This window comes from Protopterus annectens, chromosome 3.part0 (assembly GCF_019279795.1).
Source record: "Protopterus annectens isolate FY-2018-M chromosome 3.part0, PAN1.0, whole genome shotgun sequence".
Lineage (NCBI taxonomy): Eukaryota > Metazoa > Chordata > Ceratodontiformes > Protopteridae > Protopterus > Protopterus annectens.
Genome location: NC_056731.1, coordinates 898,466,055 through 898,485,399, shown reverse-complemented (window position 1 = coordinate 898,485,399; position 19,345 = coordinate 898,466,055). Strand labels below are relative to the sequence as shown.

General features: G+C 43.0%; 1 protein-coding gene across 2 annotated transcripts in view; it reads left to right on the top strand.

Annotated features, from left to right (window-relative positions):
- MCM4 (minichromosome maintenance complex component 4) overlaps window positions 1-19,345 on the top strand; it is a 314,512-nt gene that overhangs the window by 177,055 nt on the left and 118,112 nt on the right. For both annotated transcript variants that reach the window (XM_044065228.1, XM_044065227.1), the window contains exon 13: window positions 3,947-4,074. In XM_044065228.1, coding sequence (XP_043921163.1) covers window positions 3,947-4,074 — 128 coding nt within the window. The remainder of the gene's footprint in view (window positions 1-3,946; window positions 4,075-19,345) is intronic.

Genomic DNA, 19,345 nt, shown 5'->3' with positions numbered 1-19,345 from the left:
CTGTTCACCACTGAACAACTGCTTAATATTCGCAAGTCACCTCTCCAGTGGGTTGTGATACTAACAGATGACAAGCCGCCTCTGGCTGTTTTCCACAGGAGGTCTCTGTCGAGGGCATCTGTATTTGATGAGGTATCATTTGAAATGCGGAGGATTAATTGGTTTCTGTCAAAGATTTTGATAGCTAGTTAGTAGAGATTGAGGTGCCCAAGCCAATGGACAACACCCTGTATGTATAAAACCATTTCAGGCATCCAGATATGCATCTAATATTTAGCTTATTTTCTATATTAGGTATGTGTAAGTATGAAACTCTTTACTATTAAAGCTTTCCTGGTCAATTTTGTGATTATTGACTTTTAAAGAAGAATATTTTTTTCTGTGAAGTACCGTGGGATGTTTAACAACCAACTAAATCACCATGCCTACATTTTTACCTACTTTTTGTGACCAGCTTGTTTTGCAGCTGGCAGAGTTAAGTTTACATTTGAAGCTGTGCGGTGTTTTTCTTACTATTACTGCTGCTGCCCCTCCACATCTGCCTGATAAAACTTAGTGGCTCCATTACTTTAGTCTATTTGACCCATTCTTCACTCTTCCTAAGGAACTTCTTTGAGCCCTGTTGTGAGTTCACCCACCCCTCACACAGCCAGAGACGCACCAGGTAAAGTCCCATGACCCACTTATTCTTTGTCATGCAAGTTACAAATGTGCCCCCCCCCAACCAATTATTGATGAAGATTAGGCCCATCGCAGGGTTGGAGTCCTGCAACACACTTGCATCAGACTCCGCGTAGTTGTTAGGAGGACCATCCCTCCTGGATAACTGACCCCAGTCTCAGCTCCTTTATAGCTGTTCAAATAGGTTCATAAGTGCCTTGTTATATACTAGGTCAAGTACCACCAGGACTTTTATAAGTCTAGCTGTGAAAGCCAAGCCAGTTGTGTTCCTGTGCATCACGGGCATTTTTCTTGGGCAGTATGTTGAAAAGTTTCTAGAGGTTACGGGCAGGGGATATGTTTGGGCATTACTGGCCCTCTATCAGACATGGGGGGGCCACACCTGGGGTAAATTTCCGATTTCCCATCCATTGGGCAAGGCTATGCTTAAATAGGATTAGGGATGGACTCTGCTTTGCATGGGTGGGGACCCTGTTGCAGAGCATGGAGCTCCCCTTAGACACACTTGTCTCACCAACATGTCTTAGGTTGCAAGCAAAATTTTAAATCCTTAAATCCAGTGGTTCTGATGCTGTTTATTTTGGGGATGTGCAAAATGTCCAGAGTTGGATCTGAGGAGGCCTTGTATGCCAGGCAAAGATCACTCCTCTGTAACCTTTAGGAGAATAGAGTAAATAGAGGGCTTTAAGGCGATCCATATAGGATAGTGAGTTATGCCATGGATTCTGCTGGTAAGGAACCTTTTTGGACATTCCAGCTATTGCATGTGTCTAGTCTGGTACATGCCAAAGGAGGCATTATACTCAGTGATGGGTCTTATAAGGGCCAAATTAAGTGGAGTTATGACTTCTTGGTTCTGGATGCCATACTCTGTTGGGCAACATAGAAGGATTTTCTTACTACTTTGGCCACATCTTTATCAATGTTCTCAAATCCCTGACTAATAAGTCAATTCTTAGGGGTGTCTTATTGATGGAGTAATTAGCCTGGGTGGCAGTTTTCCCAAAAAACACTATAATGTACGTCTTAGTGGTAAGTATTAATCTGAGACTTCGGCACCTGTTATGTCTGTGTTTGGACCCTCTTGTATGTTTGTCATAGGAGGGATCTGTGATTGCTCCCAATTTGCAGTCGTCTGCGAACTTGGTCAGTCAAAGGCCCTGGACATTGGCTGTCCTCGCAGAAGGAGATTACAAATTGGAGCAGTCCAACCACAGAGCATTGAGGTACCCCAATGGTGATTGGTCTCCTTGGACCCAGGAAGTCAGGTTTGATAATGCCACCTCTAGTGTCTGGGAAGCCGCCTGGCAATCCAGCGAGTTGTGTAGGGGGTAAGAAGTCCAACAAGCTGAGTAGGCATGATCTTCATTTGACAAAGCCAAACTGGCTTGGTTCCAGTGTCTGAAGGTTTCTTGCGTCTTGGCTGGTGATTACCATAATTCTTGTGTTAACTACTTTTATTCTGATCCTGTAAAACTTGTAATTCTGTATTTTTTTTTTACTTGTATTTCTTGTCTGTGCAGCTTTTCTCCCCAGGCCTCTGCTGAAAAAAGGACTTTAGCTCAGTTGGACTAACCTGGTCAACAAATGTCAATTCATTCCATGGCTTTGCATATTAGACTAGTCTGTCAGACTAATAGGTCTGTAATTTCAGTTGAAGGTTGGGTCCACCCTTGAAGTGGGGTAACCATTGCAGTCCACCATTCTCGTGGTGCAAAGCCTGTTTTGAGGCTGTAGTTGTAAAGTGACGCAAGTGGTCCTGATAAGTTTTCAGCTGTTTAGGAGTTATCCTGGGATATTGTTGGGGCCCACAGAGGCCATGGTTTTGGCCTTAGCAAATGCAGCCAGTACCTGCTTTCCTGTTTAATAGTTTAGGGGGATTTTCATGGTAGGTTTCATGGAGGGAGGTGGCAGGAGTTGGTTCAAGTTTCAGCTGAATTTGTCAACCAGCAAATTTGCTATGTCACCCTGCTAAATGAAGGTGGTACCATTGACCACCAGTTTGGCACACTGCTGCCTTTGAGGTTTCAGACATGGCTGTAGAAGGCCTTTTGGTTGTCTAGCCTGCGAAGCAATCTTTACCTTTTAACTGGCCATGGTTGGAGAGCTCCTATCGTTATGGGAGTTGCTCTTCCTCATTTTAGCCATGACTTTTTTTCCTGTTTGCTCTAAGGTTTGGATTGCACTAGTGTGGCTTGTTTAGTTTATTTTGGGCTTGTTTTAGTAAGTACAGCAGTCTCTATACAGCCATTTACATGGTCGTACATGATCTCCAAACAGTTACACATGGGTTGTTATGAACTCTGGGTTGGGAGGGGCATTGAATTTTGATTAAACTATCTGGTATAATCTGCTATATAAAGTACTGAAGCACAAACCCTTTGAGCAGAATTCACAGTACTGCCACTCCTGCAAACCTACCACATATTAAGGCAATAGACCTGGCAGAAATTTACCAGTAATGCTGCAATAAATGACTAAATGAGGCTCAAATTCTGCAGCGGATCAGTCCTGCCACAGCTGTAAAGAAGCTAGATTGCCCAGATTATATTCAAAATACAAAAAATAAAAAGGTACCCTTTACATGTAATTCTGCTTACAGAAGTAGAACTGCAGTATAATGTGTAAACAATGCTGAAGTCTTGCAGTAATGCATAATTTTCGCACAACTACAAATGAAGCTACAAGACTGATTTCCCGGAACAAACTAAAAAAAAAATGCAAATGGATAAATGGACGCAGAAATATAACGTATCACCACACAGGTCACCCGGTGCGACTTAATATTTTTGCAGAATTTAAATAAAGCGCTTTCTTCTCTCTTTAGACAGCGTGCATGCTGTTGCACATTAGTTTCCCCAGTGTATGCAGGACATGGATGAGCAGCTTGTGCTCACTAGACTTTGGCTGTGCAGGGGCAACCCCCAGTGATCTCTGTTATATAAGCAGCGAGTCAGAGCAGTCTCCCTTCCACCATGATGCGTGGACTGTCCTGGGCCACTCATCATACCCCCCCCACCCCCCCAACTATCTGTCCCTTCCAGCACCTTTTTCTCAGGTTGACATGGTTTGTCTGTGTCACATTCAGGGCTGGTTTCCTCTACAGCGTGGTGATGGACTTAAACAAGGTGGTCAAAAACTGCAGCAAGTTAAGTATTCTTTAAAGTTGAACTAGTTCTTGAATTACCATTGTAGAAGGCTGAAGAAAGTTTTACAGTTTGATTTCTTCACTGATTTAATTTTAGCAAATGTTATTTTGTCATAGGCTGGAATAATTTGCCAGCTCAATGCCCGCACCTCAATCTTGGCAGCAGCAAATCCTGTGGAATCACAGTGGAATCCAAAAAAGACAACCATTGAGAACATCCAACTCCCTCATACGCTACTTTCCAGGTAATGTGCATTTATGTTGCTGATTACAAAATCTTTTTAATTCATTTGTTGACCAAATAATTTGCCTTGTCCTGACTAATCACTTAGGCATATTCACAAGCAGATTTTGAATTGTCTCTGCAGTGAAGAAAGTGGGAATGTTGAGTATCCATTTGGTGAGCACCGGAAAAGCTTGCTCACTCTACAGCAGACTGAGGGAAAATTTAAAAGAAAGCAGTTCAAGGAAAAATTTGTGTGTTGCTTTACTGCTTTCTTCTATTGTGTATTGTGGCATATTTTATATACTGTGTTTTAATTGTGTTCTGTTCTCTGTTGCATATTTAAAACTTAGGAAAGGAAAGCAACCGGTGCTCTGTCTCACGAGTCGCACATAAATTAACTGTAGTTACCTGTCACTTATGTTAATTTGACCACAAATATCCTTCCCTCTCCTCTTTTTTATAGGCTTTTATCAGTAAGCGCAATTATAATTTTGTGAAGTCACTCCCCTGTAGCTATTTAAATATATTCTCCCTCTTGCTGTATTCTATAGAGCCAGAATACAAAGTACCCAGCCACATCCACTCTACATTGCTCTCTCAATTTAGTGGCTCTCCCCTTACATTGCCAAAGCTCGAGTTATCCCCTTTCAAATCTGCTTGGTGCACAGTGCAACTCTTAGGATATTAACCTGCACTGTCCATCCAACTGACTTCTACGTTGGCTCCCTTCACTTTAATTATATTTGTCTCATTGAAGAGTTTATTGTAGCATGGTAGTGAATTCCTGTTCTTCCAGCAGGACTTGTCAGATCTACTTCAAGGATGGCTCCCTCTCATAAGGGGAGAAACTTCCCTTGAATTATTGTCTGATTCAAATGTAGGCATGTGGCAATACTTTACACAGTCTGCCTCAATCTACTTGGCTGTCATTTATAGCATGGTTCATGGATTACTACTAGGCTAACTGCCCTTGTGGGCCATTTTAAGCGTAGCTATTTACCCCATGTGAGAATTGAACCCTGTCCTTTGTTTGCAAGGTGAACACTTTAACTGTTACACCATCCTCCCACATTGGCAATGAGTTCTTACACGCTGGTTCTCCCTGGCAGTGCATCCTGTGGGGGGAACCTGAAGTTTTGAGAGGGGAACCACAGTTTTTGCACTTCTAAGACTTTAAAAGTAAACTTGCTGGGTAGTAAATTGAAGACTGCTGCCTGCCTTCTAGTTCTACACTTTAAAGGAGATATTTTGAGACCATCTTGCTAGAACCTGATTCCAAGATCCTAATACCCAAGCAGCCTGATTGCTGCTGTTGGGTGGAGAATTTTAAGTATTTATGCAAACGTCTGCTGGCCAATCCCATGATTCTCAGATGCATCCAGAAGATTAAGTTGGCACCTGCTGATAACATTCCCAAACAATAAGAGTTGCATTTTGAATTGATTTGTCAAAAAGCTTTTGTGCTACTGTAGTAATTGCCAAACCCGTGTCCCCCAGTTGGAAGGGGAATTAAGTTGTGGATGTGTGCTAGGAGATCTTGGATGCAGCCCTTTAGGACATTTTTAAGCTGCTTGAGACAGAGTAAGCACACTATCAAGTGTAGCTATAGATGGTGCTGATTCCTCTGAAAGATGTTTCAGTGCAGTGGTATCTGACTGCAGCATGCACTGTTAAGGACTCTGCCATTGTCTGAGAAGCTCTTAAATGTGTCCTTGGGCAAAGAATTGTTTTGAATGTACTTCACAGGAGGTATTCAAGTAATTGAAGCAAAAGGTTGACTGTTCAAGCTATAAACAAGTTTTGTCCTCCTATTACAAAGTACAGTTTCATTTGTAAACCGTGGCCTTTCTGTTTCAGCTTCATGATTAACACAGCAGACATAAGGTGTTGAAGGGGTATTGGGGAGGTGGCAGAGGCTGATGCAGGCAGTAAAGAACATGCTGCCTCTTGCTCAGTTAAGTGGGCATCTCCCAGTTCTGGCTACCATCCAGTCTCAGCATGAAGTGGTCGGTGCATAGAGCAATGTCTCTTTGGTTGTAAAGAAAATGAAGCCAAACCTGTGGCGTTTTCTGGTGGTTTCTACTTCTGTGCACGGTTATAGACTCAACAGATGTAAAAGGTACATGTCTGGCCATTTCCCATCTTGAGAGAATACTGAAAATTCCTCCAGTTTGCAACGGAGCAAAACATTTCCAGCATCCACCTTTATGGTTTGGGCTTCTCACTTCTACCATTGTGTTCACAAAATGCATTGCCTCCATTCTTTCTACGCCTCGTAGGGTAGATGTATGTCCTGCATTTTCTGGATGACTACCTAATTTGTGCAAAGTCCTATGAGGAGTTGCCTAAAGCAGTTCATTACAGTGTCAATTGTTTCACCAAGCTGCCTGTATTTCAACTTCTGGAAATTCACAAACCAGGTGATTTCAGTGAGGGGTCATTTTGATCATAATGTTTTAAAAGTTGCCCTTCTCACAGAAAAGATTGCAGTGCTCTATTTATTTTTTTTTCCTCTGCTGTTCTTTTTCCTTCCAGCAAGGCTCATCCTGAAGGTTGTTGGTTACATGCGTTTTATTGGTCATCCTCCTCCTCCTGGTCACTTCACACATGAGGAGGTGCCAGTGGTACCTCGTAAGTCTGTGTTGACAGCATCTTTTTTTCCATGCCGAGAAGTTGTTCCTTTGTTCATCTGTCCACAGATAACTCTGGTATTGGTGTGTGGTGTAAGAGAAATCCATTCCAAGATGGTCATTTGTGGACCTCAGAAGGGTGGGGAACCACACAGTTGTATCCTATTCCTTTGACTTTGAAATAAACACTTCTAAAGTTTACGGCAGTTGGAACAACTCTGAAAAGACCAGAGGCATCCATGTCAGATAAATGATGGACATAATTTATTTATTTTAGGTCTTCGGATCTTATCACAGACCATGTAACAGTGGTGTGACCCTTGTGTGTGCAGCAAAAAAAGGAGAGAATTGTGCATGTGGATATGCTGAGATGACTACAGAAATTCTTCAAGATAAGATTTCAGATATGCTGACATTTTGAAGCTTCCATGGAAGGTAGACAAAGGTCTTCTTCTAAACATATATGGTCCAGATGGTTGGTGAGTGGCATCACAGTCTTATGCCCACTAAGTACATTCTTACAATGGTATACAAAAATGCAGTGTAGAAGGGATGTTTGCCGCGAAAGTTCACTGGGCCTTGGAGAGCCCATTTTCAGTGGAGGCACGGAGAGAAAAGCTCCACATACAATTTATACATAATATAGCAGTTGGAGTTGCATAAATATTTAAAAGGCTATAAAGTATTAGGCATGATTTTAAGCTAAGACACAATTACTAATAGGCATGAATTTAAGCTAAACACAGTACTAATGAAAGACAAAGATTTTGAGCTAAATACAGTGTAGTGTACATGTGAGAGTTGACAATGTTTTAATAAAAGTAGTTGGGAAAAGGATTGAAGAGGGGAATACATGTGAAAGACTGGGAGGAATAGGTTCAGGAGTGGCAGTAGGTAGGTATAGAGCGAGAGGGTGGGTATTCAGGTTGGGTGGGTAACTGGTTAGGGAAAAAACAGGGAAGGTTACAGTGCAGGAGGGTTAGAAAGAGGAGGGTTGCAAGGATGAGAAAGAGGTTGGAGAAGAAAAAGGCAGAGGAGTGGGGATAGGAGTAGCAGTGTCAGGAGAGTCTTTTGCACCAGACTTTTTCTGGAATGTCTCCATTTTCATTCTCTCAACCCTTGAGGAAATCTTAACTGGTCTATAATCAACTCTCAAACTACACAAGTCAATACTACTTTCTCTCTTCCAAGTAACATGGTTTCTAGTCAGGCTACAGCACTTCATTATATGTTGGACTTTCTTTAACCCTTTTAGCTACTGGCAAAGGCTTCCGTAGTGGAGCCATCTTTATATACCTCACCACAGCCTTTTGACGTGGTTGAACATCCAATCCTATTTTAACCACCTCACTGATACTGAACAGCCTTAATGCTATTCCCAGTTTCCAAAGTTATCTATCCAACTGACTTTTCTCAGTAAATTTAAACGGTACATCAGCCACCAAACCCTTAACCTCAAGGCTCCTTACTGGGCCCTCTTTCCTCTATTTTTGTAAATAATCTGACACTCTGCCTTCCCCAGTTTCCAGTCTTACTATATGTTGATGCCATGTTTAGTATCTGCTCCAACCACACAGTCCATTCGATGAGGGACAGGAAATTGTTTGCCCATAACATTGAATTAACTGGCTCAGTAGCAAAAACTTAATTGACCCCTCAAAAGCTAAAACTGTGCTCTTTTGAGCCTCCACTAAAAGGCAAATGAAGCCCACTCCCCCCCCCCCTTTTTTTTTTTTTTTTTTTACACACCTTAATGCCATTGCGCAGGTAAACACCTTCAGATACCCAGGAGTCTGGTTTGATCTCTCACTTGACTTCATCACCTCAAACACCAAGGGAAGAAAAAAAAACTCCTTACTGTTGGAGAAACAAAGGGATTCTTTTAGCCCAGTTTGAGGACCACCTACCTTCTTGTAGCATCTGCATCCAGTAGAAACTCCACCACCATCTAAACAATCTCCAACACAATCTGTTGCTTCATTACCCTTTTCCCCAAAGTATGAACACCACTATATTGCACTAGCCAAACTTAAATGGCTCCCGGTTCAGCAGAGACTATCTAGTGTGCGGTTATTTTTTATACTTTGTGTTCACATTCTGGGCTGAGACTGAAATTGATTCCGTGGAATCGGTGCTCTACCCCAGTTAACAAATTTATATAAATAAATAAGGTATTTGAGAGTGCTCAACGTGTACATCCATTTTACACCTTCTACATTTCTTAAGTAGGGAAGAATTACCACTGTGGCTCTGCAGGGTCTGTGTTTTTCCCCTTTGCTAACTCTTTAGCAAGCGCCTTCATTATAGTACTTTTACATACATGATTTATAGTGCAGCAGCACTTACACTGAAGTTAATATAGTTGCTTGAACCTGTTCACCAAAACGATAGATGCACGAGTGAGGGTGTGAAGAAATGAAATTGTGTGAGCTTTTCTTGCACCTCTTTTTTATAGTAGATTTACTGACATCTATGTTGAAGGAGAGAACAACTCTGAACTGGTAATAACTGAAATCTGTGAATGTTGGGTCATATGGTCAAGTACTCTGTTACAACGCAATTCTTCCACATTGATTCATACTGCTTCCTTTGAACATCTGTGGATATTCTTCATAATGTACACTGTTGCAGTACTGACTTGGAATTCTCTGCTTGACTCGCAGAGCAACTGCATCTCTTTGCTGTTACTCCACTAGGCCCAGTGGGTGCCCGTCCACTTGAATTTTGATCAGAAAGGAACATCAGCTGATGCCACATTCGATTAGTTTAAGCCTTTGTTGTAATCTGTCAGTTCTGTATACTTTCAGAGTTTGAGACTAATGCAAAAAAATTGTGATCGGTTAAGGGCATTTTTATTCCCCTGCATTGAATTATAGCCTGGGTAAGCCACTGCTGGTGGAATAGAGGGTTTAAGGACCAAGCCATCAGAGTTTGGACACTTCATAGTATAGGCAGTGAGGATGAAAGCCTACTGGGCTGAGCTTCTGGAGTTTTGTTAGTCTTCTGGACTGGAATATGTGGGAGGGCTGACGTGCCCTGCCACAAAGACCAGCTGTAGGCACAGTTTTGGGCCACTCATAGCTGCCCAGTGCAGTGCTGGGAGGGGTTAAGGCATAGCAAACGAGACACACCACAGAGCTGTAGTATGAAGGTGCCTTGTCTGCCCTGATCTGACCTGCAGTGCCTGGTGGTGCAGCTTTTATAGCCTCTTAAGAGGAGGCCTCCACTTGGTACGTACTCATACAGCAGGGGGACCGTACTGGTGCAAGTCACATGGGAACCAAGACCTTGGCAGCTGCAAGAGTTGGGACCTTTTTCTTACTGGAATCTAATTGAATTTCACTATAGGATTGTTTGAATGCTATTTATACTGAGCTGTTTTTCTACTAGAATGGTCACTCTCTAAACCTGATTCTGGCTGATTCCTTGAAAATCACTCATCACACTATTTCACACTATTTTACGTACTATATTCTTTTTTTGGAATACCCCTCCCATTTATGAAGCCAAAGGTAAACAGTGGTGTCAGACCCCCCCCCCCCAAAAAAAAAAAAGGCAGGGATTAACCCAGAGCTGCTACTCTTGCCCTGAGCAAGAAAAAATGTTAAGAGGTGTGCTACAAAGAAAGGCTTGCTACTACACCACACAGTGCTTAAGGGAGCACTTCAGTCTTGACAGCAATTTAATTTCTTTACTGGAGTTCAGAAGTGCTGGTTCAAAAATGCCAGTACTGCACTATTGCTGATCCCGTTCCCAGCACCATGTGCCTAAACTTTGCCCCACCCCAACTACACCTTTTCCTGTGCCCCTCCCATAGAGGTCAGTTCTCTTATTTAGTAATGAGTGTCCATCACAAGGAAAGGGAGGATCCTGCAAATGTTTCTACTTCACTGGCTTCACTTCCATGAAAAGAGATTTTGGAAGGCAATTTGGGACTTAAAATGCTGACTTAGTAGAGCCTTTTACCTTTACTTCTCCTGCAAGCTTGACATGGTCACCTTAGGTCAAAATGTCTGTCTCCACATCCCTATTGAGTAACAAATGCTTTTATTTCCTTGAAGCAAAAGGTTACAGCTACAGTTCACCTTGTCGTTTGGCTTGTGTATTTCACCCAAAGTGTTTACATGGTGATTGGATCCAGTGATTGCCTTTTGATCCTGTAAAATGAATTCACATCTATTTGAACCTGGATGACTGCCTCATTTGGACAACGTCCCTAGAAGGCTATAGAATTTACTCTTGACAGCTTTGTCTTTGGAGTTATCAATAAATCTCCTAAATCTGCACCTTTCATACTGAAGGCAAGTGCTGTTTCTAGAGTCACTGATGGGCATGTATCAGGAAAGAGCTTTCCTCCCTTTGGATAAAGTTCTGTCTTCTCCATCTCCCCTTACATTGTTTAGACATTATTTAATCAAAACCATATCTCCATGAGAGTTCCTGTGGCATCTTTGGCTACATGGCTTCCATTCTGATGGTCCCCTGTTAAGACTGCACATGAGGAAATTGTAATGTTACTTGAGGACGCAGGTGATGCTTGCATGTCAAATCCCTGCAGTGCCCTCTTCCACTACTCTGATCAGAGATGAACAGTTTAAGATAAACTCACATTTGCATTACCTCTGGGTACCCTTCAAGCTACCCTTGGGATCATAAACCCTTGGTGTGGAGCATTTGGACTGTTGCTGGGGAAGTCCATAGGAGAGACCTGAGGATCCAGGGTACTTGGGACAGGGCCCTCAGGAGGAGGTACTTCAGCATAAAGCAGATAATGGCAGTGATGCCAATTGTCAGAGACATTCAAGCCTATTTTATAATTGGGAGCACTGCACATATAAACAAACCATGCACACAACACCTACCTCACATAGTATACAACACGCAGACTAACATATGCTGAGGCACTTAAAAGTGATGATCTTAAATAAAGATTGCCTAGACAGCCCATTGGGAAAACTATACTTCAGCAAGCCCAAAGGCACTCAAAAGGCACTTGCCACGTAGTCACGCTCAATGGAGCCCCATATGCTAACCCCCAAGGCAAGCAAGCACATTTCTCAGTACTGTCATCATAAGGGACTCCATTGTAAGGCAAATTTATGCCCTTATGTCCAGGCTGAACAAGAAGATTGGCTGCTTATCTGCAGTGAGGATCTGCCACGTCATACTTGTACTAGAGTCATTACACCATAGGTATCGGTATTATTTCATCCTAGTCCATGCAGCTGTCTGGTCTATATGAAGAGACATTTACGGAGATCTTAGACTGTGTCTCAGGCTGGTATGAGTCTAGAATTGAGCAGTGTATTACCATCACAGAGGATAATGCCTCTGTACGAGCAAAAATTGATTTTTAATTTTATGTCTTTCTGTTGTCATTCTAAGGGGTCCCAGTATTTGTCAGCCTGGAAAGACATGGTTAACAGACCACATTGCTTTGCCAAGGATGGCCTGCACCTATTCCCATCTTGGCCTTCAAATACTGGCTAAAACTTTATCCACTTCCTTAGTGCCTTTTTTAGGCAGTGCCAAATTGACAAATCTACTGACATAGCAAAATCAACTCAACTGACCTCAAGGTGTTACTGCTCAGTGCCAGGAGCCTAAATTGAAGAAAAAAAAAATCAAAAAGCCCTGCTCGCACTCTTGACTATATACACATCTGTGCAGATGTTCTTTGTGTTTCACTGTTGCAGTTTACATTAGGGTAATCTGCTGGCAGGTTGCCCTCAGTCGGCCTGATTAACAAAGTCTTGTGTCCTGCGTCTGTTGCTGTCCCTTCTTCCATGTTGTCAGGGGTATAAAACTTGCAGCCGACTCCATTACATCATTCTTTCTTGCCGTGCAGTGCCCGAAGCAGAAGCAGTTCGCAAGTGCTGGTTGGCCGACTCCTGAAATTTTTGTTTTCGAGTTTCAGAACCGAAGTCTTCAACTTAAAGCGAAGTACCCTGTTGGGGAAACTTTTTATTGCTCCTTACTGATGTCAGTAAAAGTTAATTGCATTACTTGTGGAAAGCAAATACCTCAAAGATTTTCATTTGTACTGTATTCCTTGCCTAGGCCCTGACCACAACGTGCCTTGCTGTCAGTTTTGTGCTAAATTTAATCAACGCACTATTAAACGTTGGTATACTTTTGCTTCTAAATATTTTGGCTCAAGATTTAACTATCCAGAAATGTTGTCCGTTAGCAATCAGACTACCGGAATATCTAAAAAACGCAAAGACAGACCGTCTAGGTCCAAACCAATGACTAAAGCTTTTCCTAAGCCAGTCGCCAGTTCGCTGGTATTCAGTGAGGCTCTTTCGCAGCCCCTGATACCCGCTACTTTTGATTTGCAGGCCTCTACTGAGACCCATTCGGAATCCGGTATGCTGCGAGATACCTTTTAAGTATTGAACTCGCGGATATGTCTACCTTAGATGGGTCCAGAGCTGCTGAGCAGGCACCGGCTTCTGAGGGTGTTTTCAGGCCTAAAGATTTGTATATTAAACAGACGCCATCTTCAAAACTAAGGCCAAAATCTACTATGTCTTAAAAAAAAAAAAACTACGCTTGGGCCATGTGTACAGGCCACAATGCCTAAAAAACAAATGATCAAAATGGCTGAGGATTTAATTGCCTTGATCAGGGGTACCCATCCCCCTCCTGCCAAGAGGCCTAGGCAAGGCACTGACTATGAATCTTCAGATCAGGTTTCTATTTCTTCTGATTCCGCTTCTGATCAGGAATCATCTGTTCCCACTTATGAGGACTCTGCAGAATATTCCATCCCTTCTGCTTCACCTCCTGAGGATTTTTCTTTTGGAGAAACTTTGCATACCTTAAGGGAACACTTTCACTGGGAGAGTCAGGATTTCTCAGAATCTAAAAAGAGACTTTGGGATTTCCTTCTTCCTCAGCATAGGCCTTTGGCTGTACCTCCTGTTTTAGACATTGTTGATGATGTTTTCTGAGAGTCCAGTATGGCTCCTGATTCCCTGCCTCCGGCTCCTAGTAAGCCAGACCGATATTACAGGGTTCCTTGACTCCCACAAATTCCTCTTTAAAAACCCTACTGCTGACCCTGAAACCATTTCTCAGAGTCCCAAGGGCGTTGAGGCTTCTACTGCTAAAAATCCTACCCCTTCTGATAGAGACTCCAGGGCACTAGATAGATGGGGTAAAAAGGTTTATACTTCTGCAACCTTGGCAATCTGGGCTTTAAACTGCCAGTTTCATATGTTAAAATATCAACAGCATATTATTGGACTGCTAAAACAGAAAATGATGATTTCTGACTGTGTGGAAAATAAAGATTTACAGGATTTATTTCATTTTGCTGAATAAGTTGGAAAACATACTTTGCAATGTGGTTTTGATTCTTTATTGGCCTCTTGCAGGGCTGCTGTTACTGGGTCTGTGCTTAGAAGGCATACGTGGCTTAAGGAGCAATCTCTCTGCCTGATCATGTTAAAACAAAATTGTTGGATGCTCCTTTAAATCAGGACCGCCTGTTTGGCATTAAGGCTGAAGAAGTTCTATAAAAGATAAATGATGAAGCTAAATCTATGCAAACTGTAAAAGATTTTTACAAGTGCACCCTCCGAGATTTAGTAGGCACTGGCCTACTAAGAATTGGTCCTTTACAGCTCCTTCTAGATCATCTCAAGCCAAACCCAGACACACCAAAAGGACCAGGTTTCAGTTCCAGGGGACTCTCGGAACTAAGCAATGGGGTGCCTCCACTTCCAAATCTGAGAACAAGACACCCCCCTATGGTAAACAGTCTCAATGACTTTCCTTTAAAATTACCAAGCATCTACCTTTTAGCTGCCCCTTTTGGGGGGGGGGGGGGGGATTGCTCTTCATGCAAAAAACTGGTAGCTCGTAACCCAGGACAAATGGGTTTTAAATAGTGTCCCAGGGATACAGATTTCATTTCCACACGTTGCCAACACCAAACGGGTGGCCAGACCTGCCCCCAAATCAGTGGGCAGAGGCTCAAAAACTAGTACTTTCCCTTTTAAACATGGGGGCTATTCAACTAGTATCAGAAGAAGAAAAGGGACAAGGCTTCTATTCCAGGTTTTTCCTGGTACGCAGAAAAGACAAATCCAATTCTGGACCTGTCTACTCTAAACACCTTTCTGGACATTCTAAAATTCAAGATGCTGACTCTTCAACAGTTATTTCCTATGCTAGGCAAAGATGCCTGGTTGGCAACTCTAGATTTAAAAGAAGCTTACCTGCATATCTCAATCAGGAAATCTTGCAGAAGATACCTATGCTTCAAAGCAGGCTACTTGCATTATCAGTTCTCTGAACTGCCCTTTGGCTTGTCTACTGCGCCCAGGGTGTTCACAAAGTGTCTTGCTCCAGTAATTGCATTTTGCAGGCAAAGAAATATTCAAATATATCCATACCTGGACAATTGTCTAATTCAGGCAGAAAACCAGGCCATACTTCTGAATCATTTGGCGTTTGTAAAAAGGGTTCTAACTTGTCTGGGGTACACCATAAAAAAAAGAAATCACAACTGGTACCCTCTCAACAGATTATATTCCTGGGTGTAAGCTTGAATACAATTGCCCAGATGGCTTTCCTCATGCCAGAAAAGTGAGTTCAATTGGTAACTCACTTCAAACAAGTGGCCACAAAAACCCTGCTATCTGCAGGACAAATACTGCAAGCCTTGGGCTTCATGGCCTCCTGCATTCTTCTAATTCCATGTGCACGACTGCATATGAGGAAACTTCAGTGGTACTTAGTCTATGGAGTCAACATTGCCACAGCCTGGAAACAATGATTCCTATCATACCTTGCCTACGCCTGGAGTTCCTATGGTGGGCAGAGGCCTTCCCCCAAATCAAGGGACTGCCATTCACACCACCCCCTGCTGCCCAAACCCTAACTATAAACTCATCGGACTATGCATGGGGGGGGGCTCACCTGGCAGGGAAGTGCATTCAGGGAAATGGAACCCAAATCAAATGCACCTACAGATCAATCAAAAAGAAATGTTTAGCTGTACAGAATGCTCTGACAGCCTTCAAGGACCACATTCTTCCAGGACAACTAATGGTAAAGACGGACAACACCACAGTTATGTGGTAAATAAGCAGGGGGGTACACATTCCTACTCCCTCTGCAGACTAGCTATGGCATTGTGGAACACTGCCTTGAGCTACCAAGTGCAACTACAAGCTCAATTCCTGCCAGGAAAACTGAATACACTGGCAGACGGACTAAGCAGAAATCTCATGGACCCACACGAGTGGAAACTGGAACCATGGATTTTCAAGATCTTGACAAGCAAATGGGGGAGGCCAGACATAGATCTATTGGCTTCCCCCCAGAACTACCAGCTGGACAAATTTTGCACAAGGACTCCAACAAAACCCCTGGAAAGTGGATGCTCTGTCCTTCAGCTGGAAAAACCTCTGTCTACGCCTTTCCTCCTCTGCCCTTGCTCTCCAAAGTTCTGCTAAAAGTCAGATAGGACAAAGAAAGAATGATTTTGATTGCTCCAGACTGGCCACGCCAACACTGGTACCCACTCCTGCTAAATGTGTGTCACAAATATCTCCATGGCACCTGCCTCAGACACCTTCCTTGCTTTCTCAGCAGGAGAACCAAATTCTGCACCCTCTCCCAGCATTGAATCTTGCAGCTTGGCTAATCACTTACATTCACCCTTAGCATCCCTCAGCAAACCTGTGATAGATGTCATCTTGCAGGCGAGAAGACCTAGTACTAGAAAATCTTATGCTGACAAATGGAAAAGATTGTGTGCCTTGAACCAATCTTTAGGGATGAGCACAGCAGCGCCCAATTTACCTCAGATTTTGCAGTACTTAACTGAGATGCTTCACAAGGGCCTGTCTTTTTTTCCTCTATTAAAATCCACGCTTCAGCTATTTCAGCTCACTATAACACAGAACCACCCCTTTTTCTCATCCCCTGCTCAAGCAGTATCTCAGAGGGGCAAAGAACTTGAGACCACCCAGGAGGGCTCCTACCCCTGGCTGGGACATGAACTTTGTTTTGACCTCCTTTCGAGGCAGCTGCTACTGCAGACTTAAATTTTCTTTTTTGGAAAACAGCCTTCCTTTTAGCAATCACTTCAGCTAGAAGGATATCTGAATTACAGGCCCTTATGGCAGTGGAGACTTTCATCTTTCATGCGGACAGGTTATCTCTATGGACCAATCCATCCTTCATGCCTAAGGTGGTTTCCAGTGTGGCTCTTAACCAGTCCATTCATTTGCCAACCTTCTATCCCACTCAACAGAACTAAGGGGAATGGATTCTGCATTCCTTGGACGTGCATAGACAACTTAGATTCTACTTGGACAGAACTAAATTTTGAAGAAAATCTGAACAATTGCTAATGGCATTTGCTGCTGGGGCAGAGGGGAAGACTATTTTAAAACAAACCATTTCTAAATGGATAAGCCATTGCATTCATTTCTGCTATAAGCACCATGGAAAACTTATCCCCCAGGGGATCAGACCTCATTCCACCAGGGCTGCAATCTTCTGCAGCCTTTCTCAGAGGTGTTCCTACCAGGGATATTCTAGAAGCTGCTACCTGGAGTTCTGTGCATACTTTCATCAAGCATCATCATTTACCAATTTTCTCTAAATCCAGAGCTGGCTTTGCCACTGCTGTCTTGCAGGGCCTTATAGCTGGTCCTAATGCTGTATAAATCCATCCTCCCAACCATAGCTTTGGGAATCTACCCAAATGTAATGACTGCAACAGTGAAACACTAAGAACTTAGTACAGTTGTGTACACTTACCATAAATGTAGATGTTTGAGTGTATTCACTGTTGCAGTCCTGGTTACCCTCCCTCCAGCCCCGTGTTTTTTCCCTTACTGTACCTCTACTTTCTTTTACTATGCTTAAGCCTTTTTGCTGTATTTGCTTTTGGTTGGAGGTATATTTTTGTGTTTTTTAATTTTATTTGCTCCCCATTTGGGGGGCACCTGACATCTGGGGCAAGAAAAACTGATGTAATGGCGTCGGCTGCATGTTTAATACCCCTGACAACCTGACTTCCTGGAAGAAGGGACAGCAACCGACACAGGACCCAAGGCTTTGTTAAGCAGGCCGACTGAGGGCAACCTGCCAGCAGATTACCCTAATGTAATGACCGCTACAGTGAATAACACTCTAACATCTACATTTTATGGTAAGTGTACACAACTGTACTTTACTGAGGTATGGTTTAAAGTGGCAGAGAGTACTCCAGCAGTGCAAAGTTTCTGCACCTTCCATGCTTTTTTAGACCAGTAGCTGCACTGACTAGGGCTAAAGGAGGATGAGTCTCAATATAAATCATTAACAAGCATGCCTCTAGTTTGGTCAGACAGGATGACCTGCTGGAGTTCCTTCCCATGCAAATCACCATATACAAAATTGAGTACCATTATCCTAACCAGCTATAGGTCACTCTCAATGTCTCAAACTCTGTGCATTACCTAGACCTACTGGAGACACTTGCCACCCAACCTAACGCCCTGCTTATGGGAGACTTTTATTATCCTCTCTCTAGATTTCTTGATTTGGTTAAGGATGTTTGTATTTATAGTGAATATGCCCAACAAGGGGCTGCAATGTACTGAACCTCATACTCACAAATATGGGAGAATGCTGCCCCCCCCCCCATATTCTACCCTCCTAAGATCTGACCGTAAAGCTGTCTCCTTTGGAATCTGAATAGACTGTGTAACACCAATAATAAACTATTCCAAGACAAATTACCTTTTACGTGATTGTCAAAATTCAGTGCCTCTCCAAACCCTGAGGACACAGCAGCCTACAATGAATTGCTTTCAAACTCTATGCAGCTATGTTAATGGCTGCATAGCGGCTGCTGTACCTACCAGGAGGCGGCTGAGAAATGGCTCCAGAAACCACCTGCTTTGCTGGCATCCCAGATTTTGTAGGATATACAAAAGGGAAAATTTATGGCAAAAATCAGGAAGAGTAATTCCCTTGAAATAAAAGCTTTCTCAAACTGAAGATGCAACTAAGAGGATTGTCACACAAAGCCAACTTTGAGGTTAAGATGGCCTCCCAGGTGAAAGATAACCATAAGGCCTTCAGCTATGCCAGAAATCTCAAAGGCAGCACACAGAAATGTGCTGAACTGTTAGTAAATGGTGCCACATTCACTGAGCTTGGCAATGTAGCAGACCTGTTGGCAGACAAATTCAGCTCCAGCTTTACCCCTTCTCACCTCCAGCCATCCCCAAAGAAATGCCCTTAAACATAACTCCTCCACCTGTAACTAGTGAGCATGTACTTGGCTGTACTTGCTAAAGCCAAGAGCACAGCCTCAGTGAACTTTAACGTTCTGGGATGCCTCCTAAACAGCTTGAAATGAGACTTATCAAGCCCCCTAGAGTCGCACTCTAACTGTAGTCTTAGAACAGGCTTTGTGCTACAAAAATGGAGGACTGTGACACTTGTCCCCCTTCACAAGGGGGGACCTTCAACCGATCTTAAACTACAGATCCATTAGTATGACCAGTAAGCCATGGAAATTATCATCTAGGACAGAGGAGTCCTTCAGATAATGGAGCCGTCCAAGTTTGGCTTTGTCAAAGGAAAGTCATGCTTACTGAACCTTGTAGACTTCTTTGGAAAAGTCAAAGACAATGGATGAGG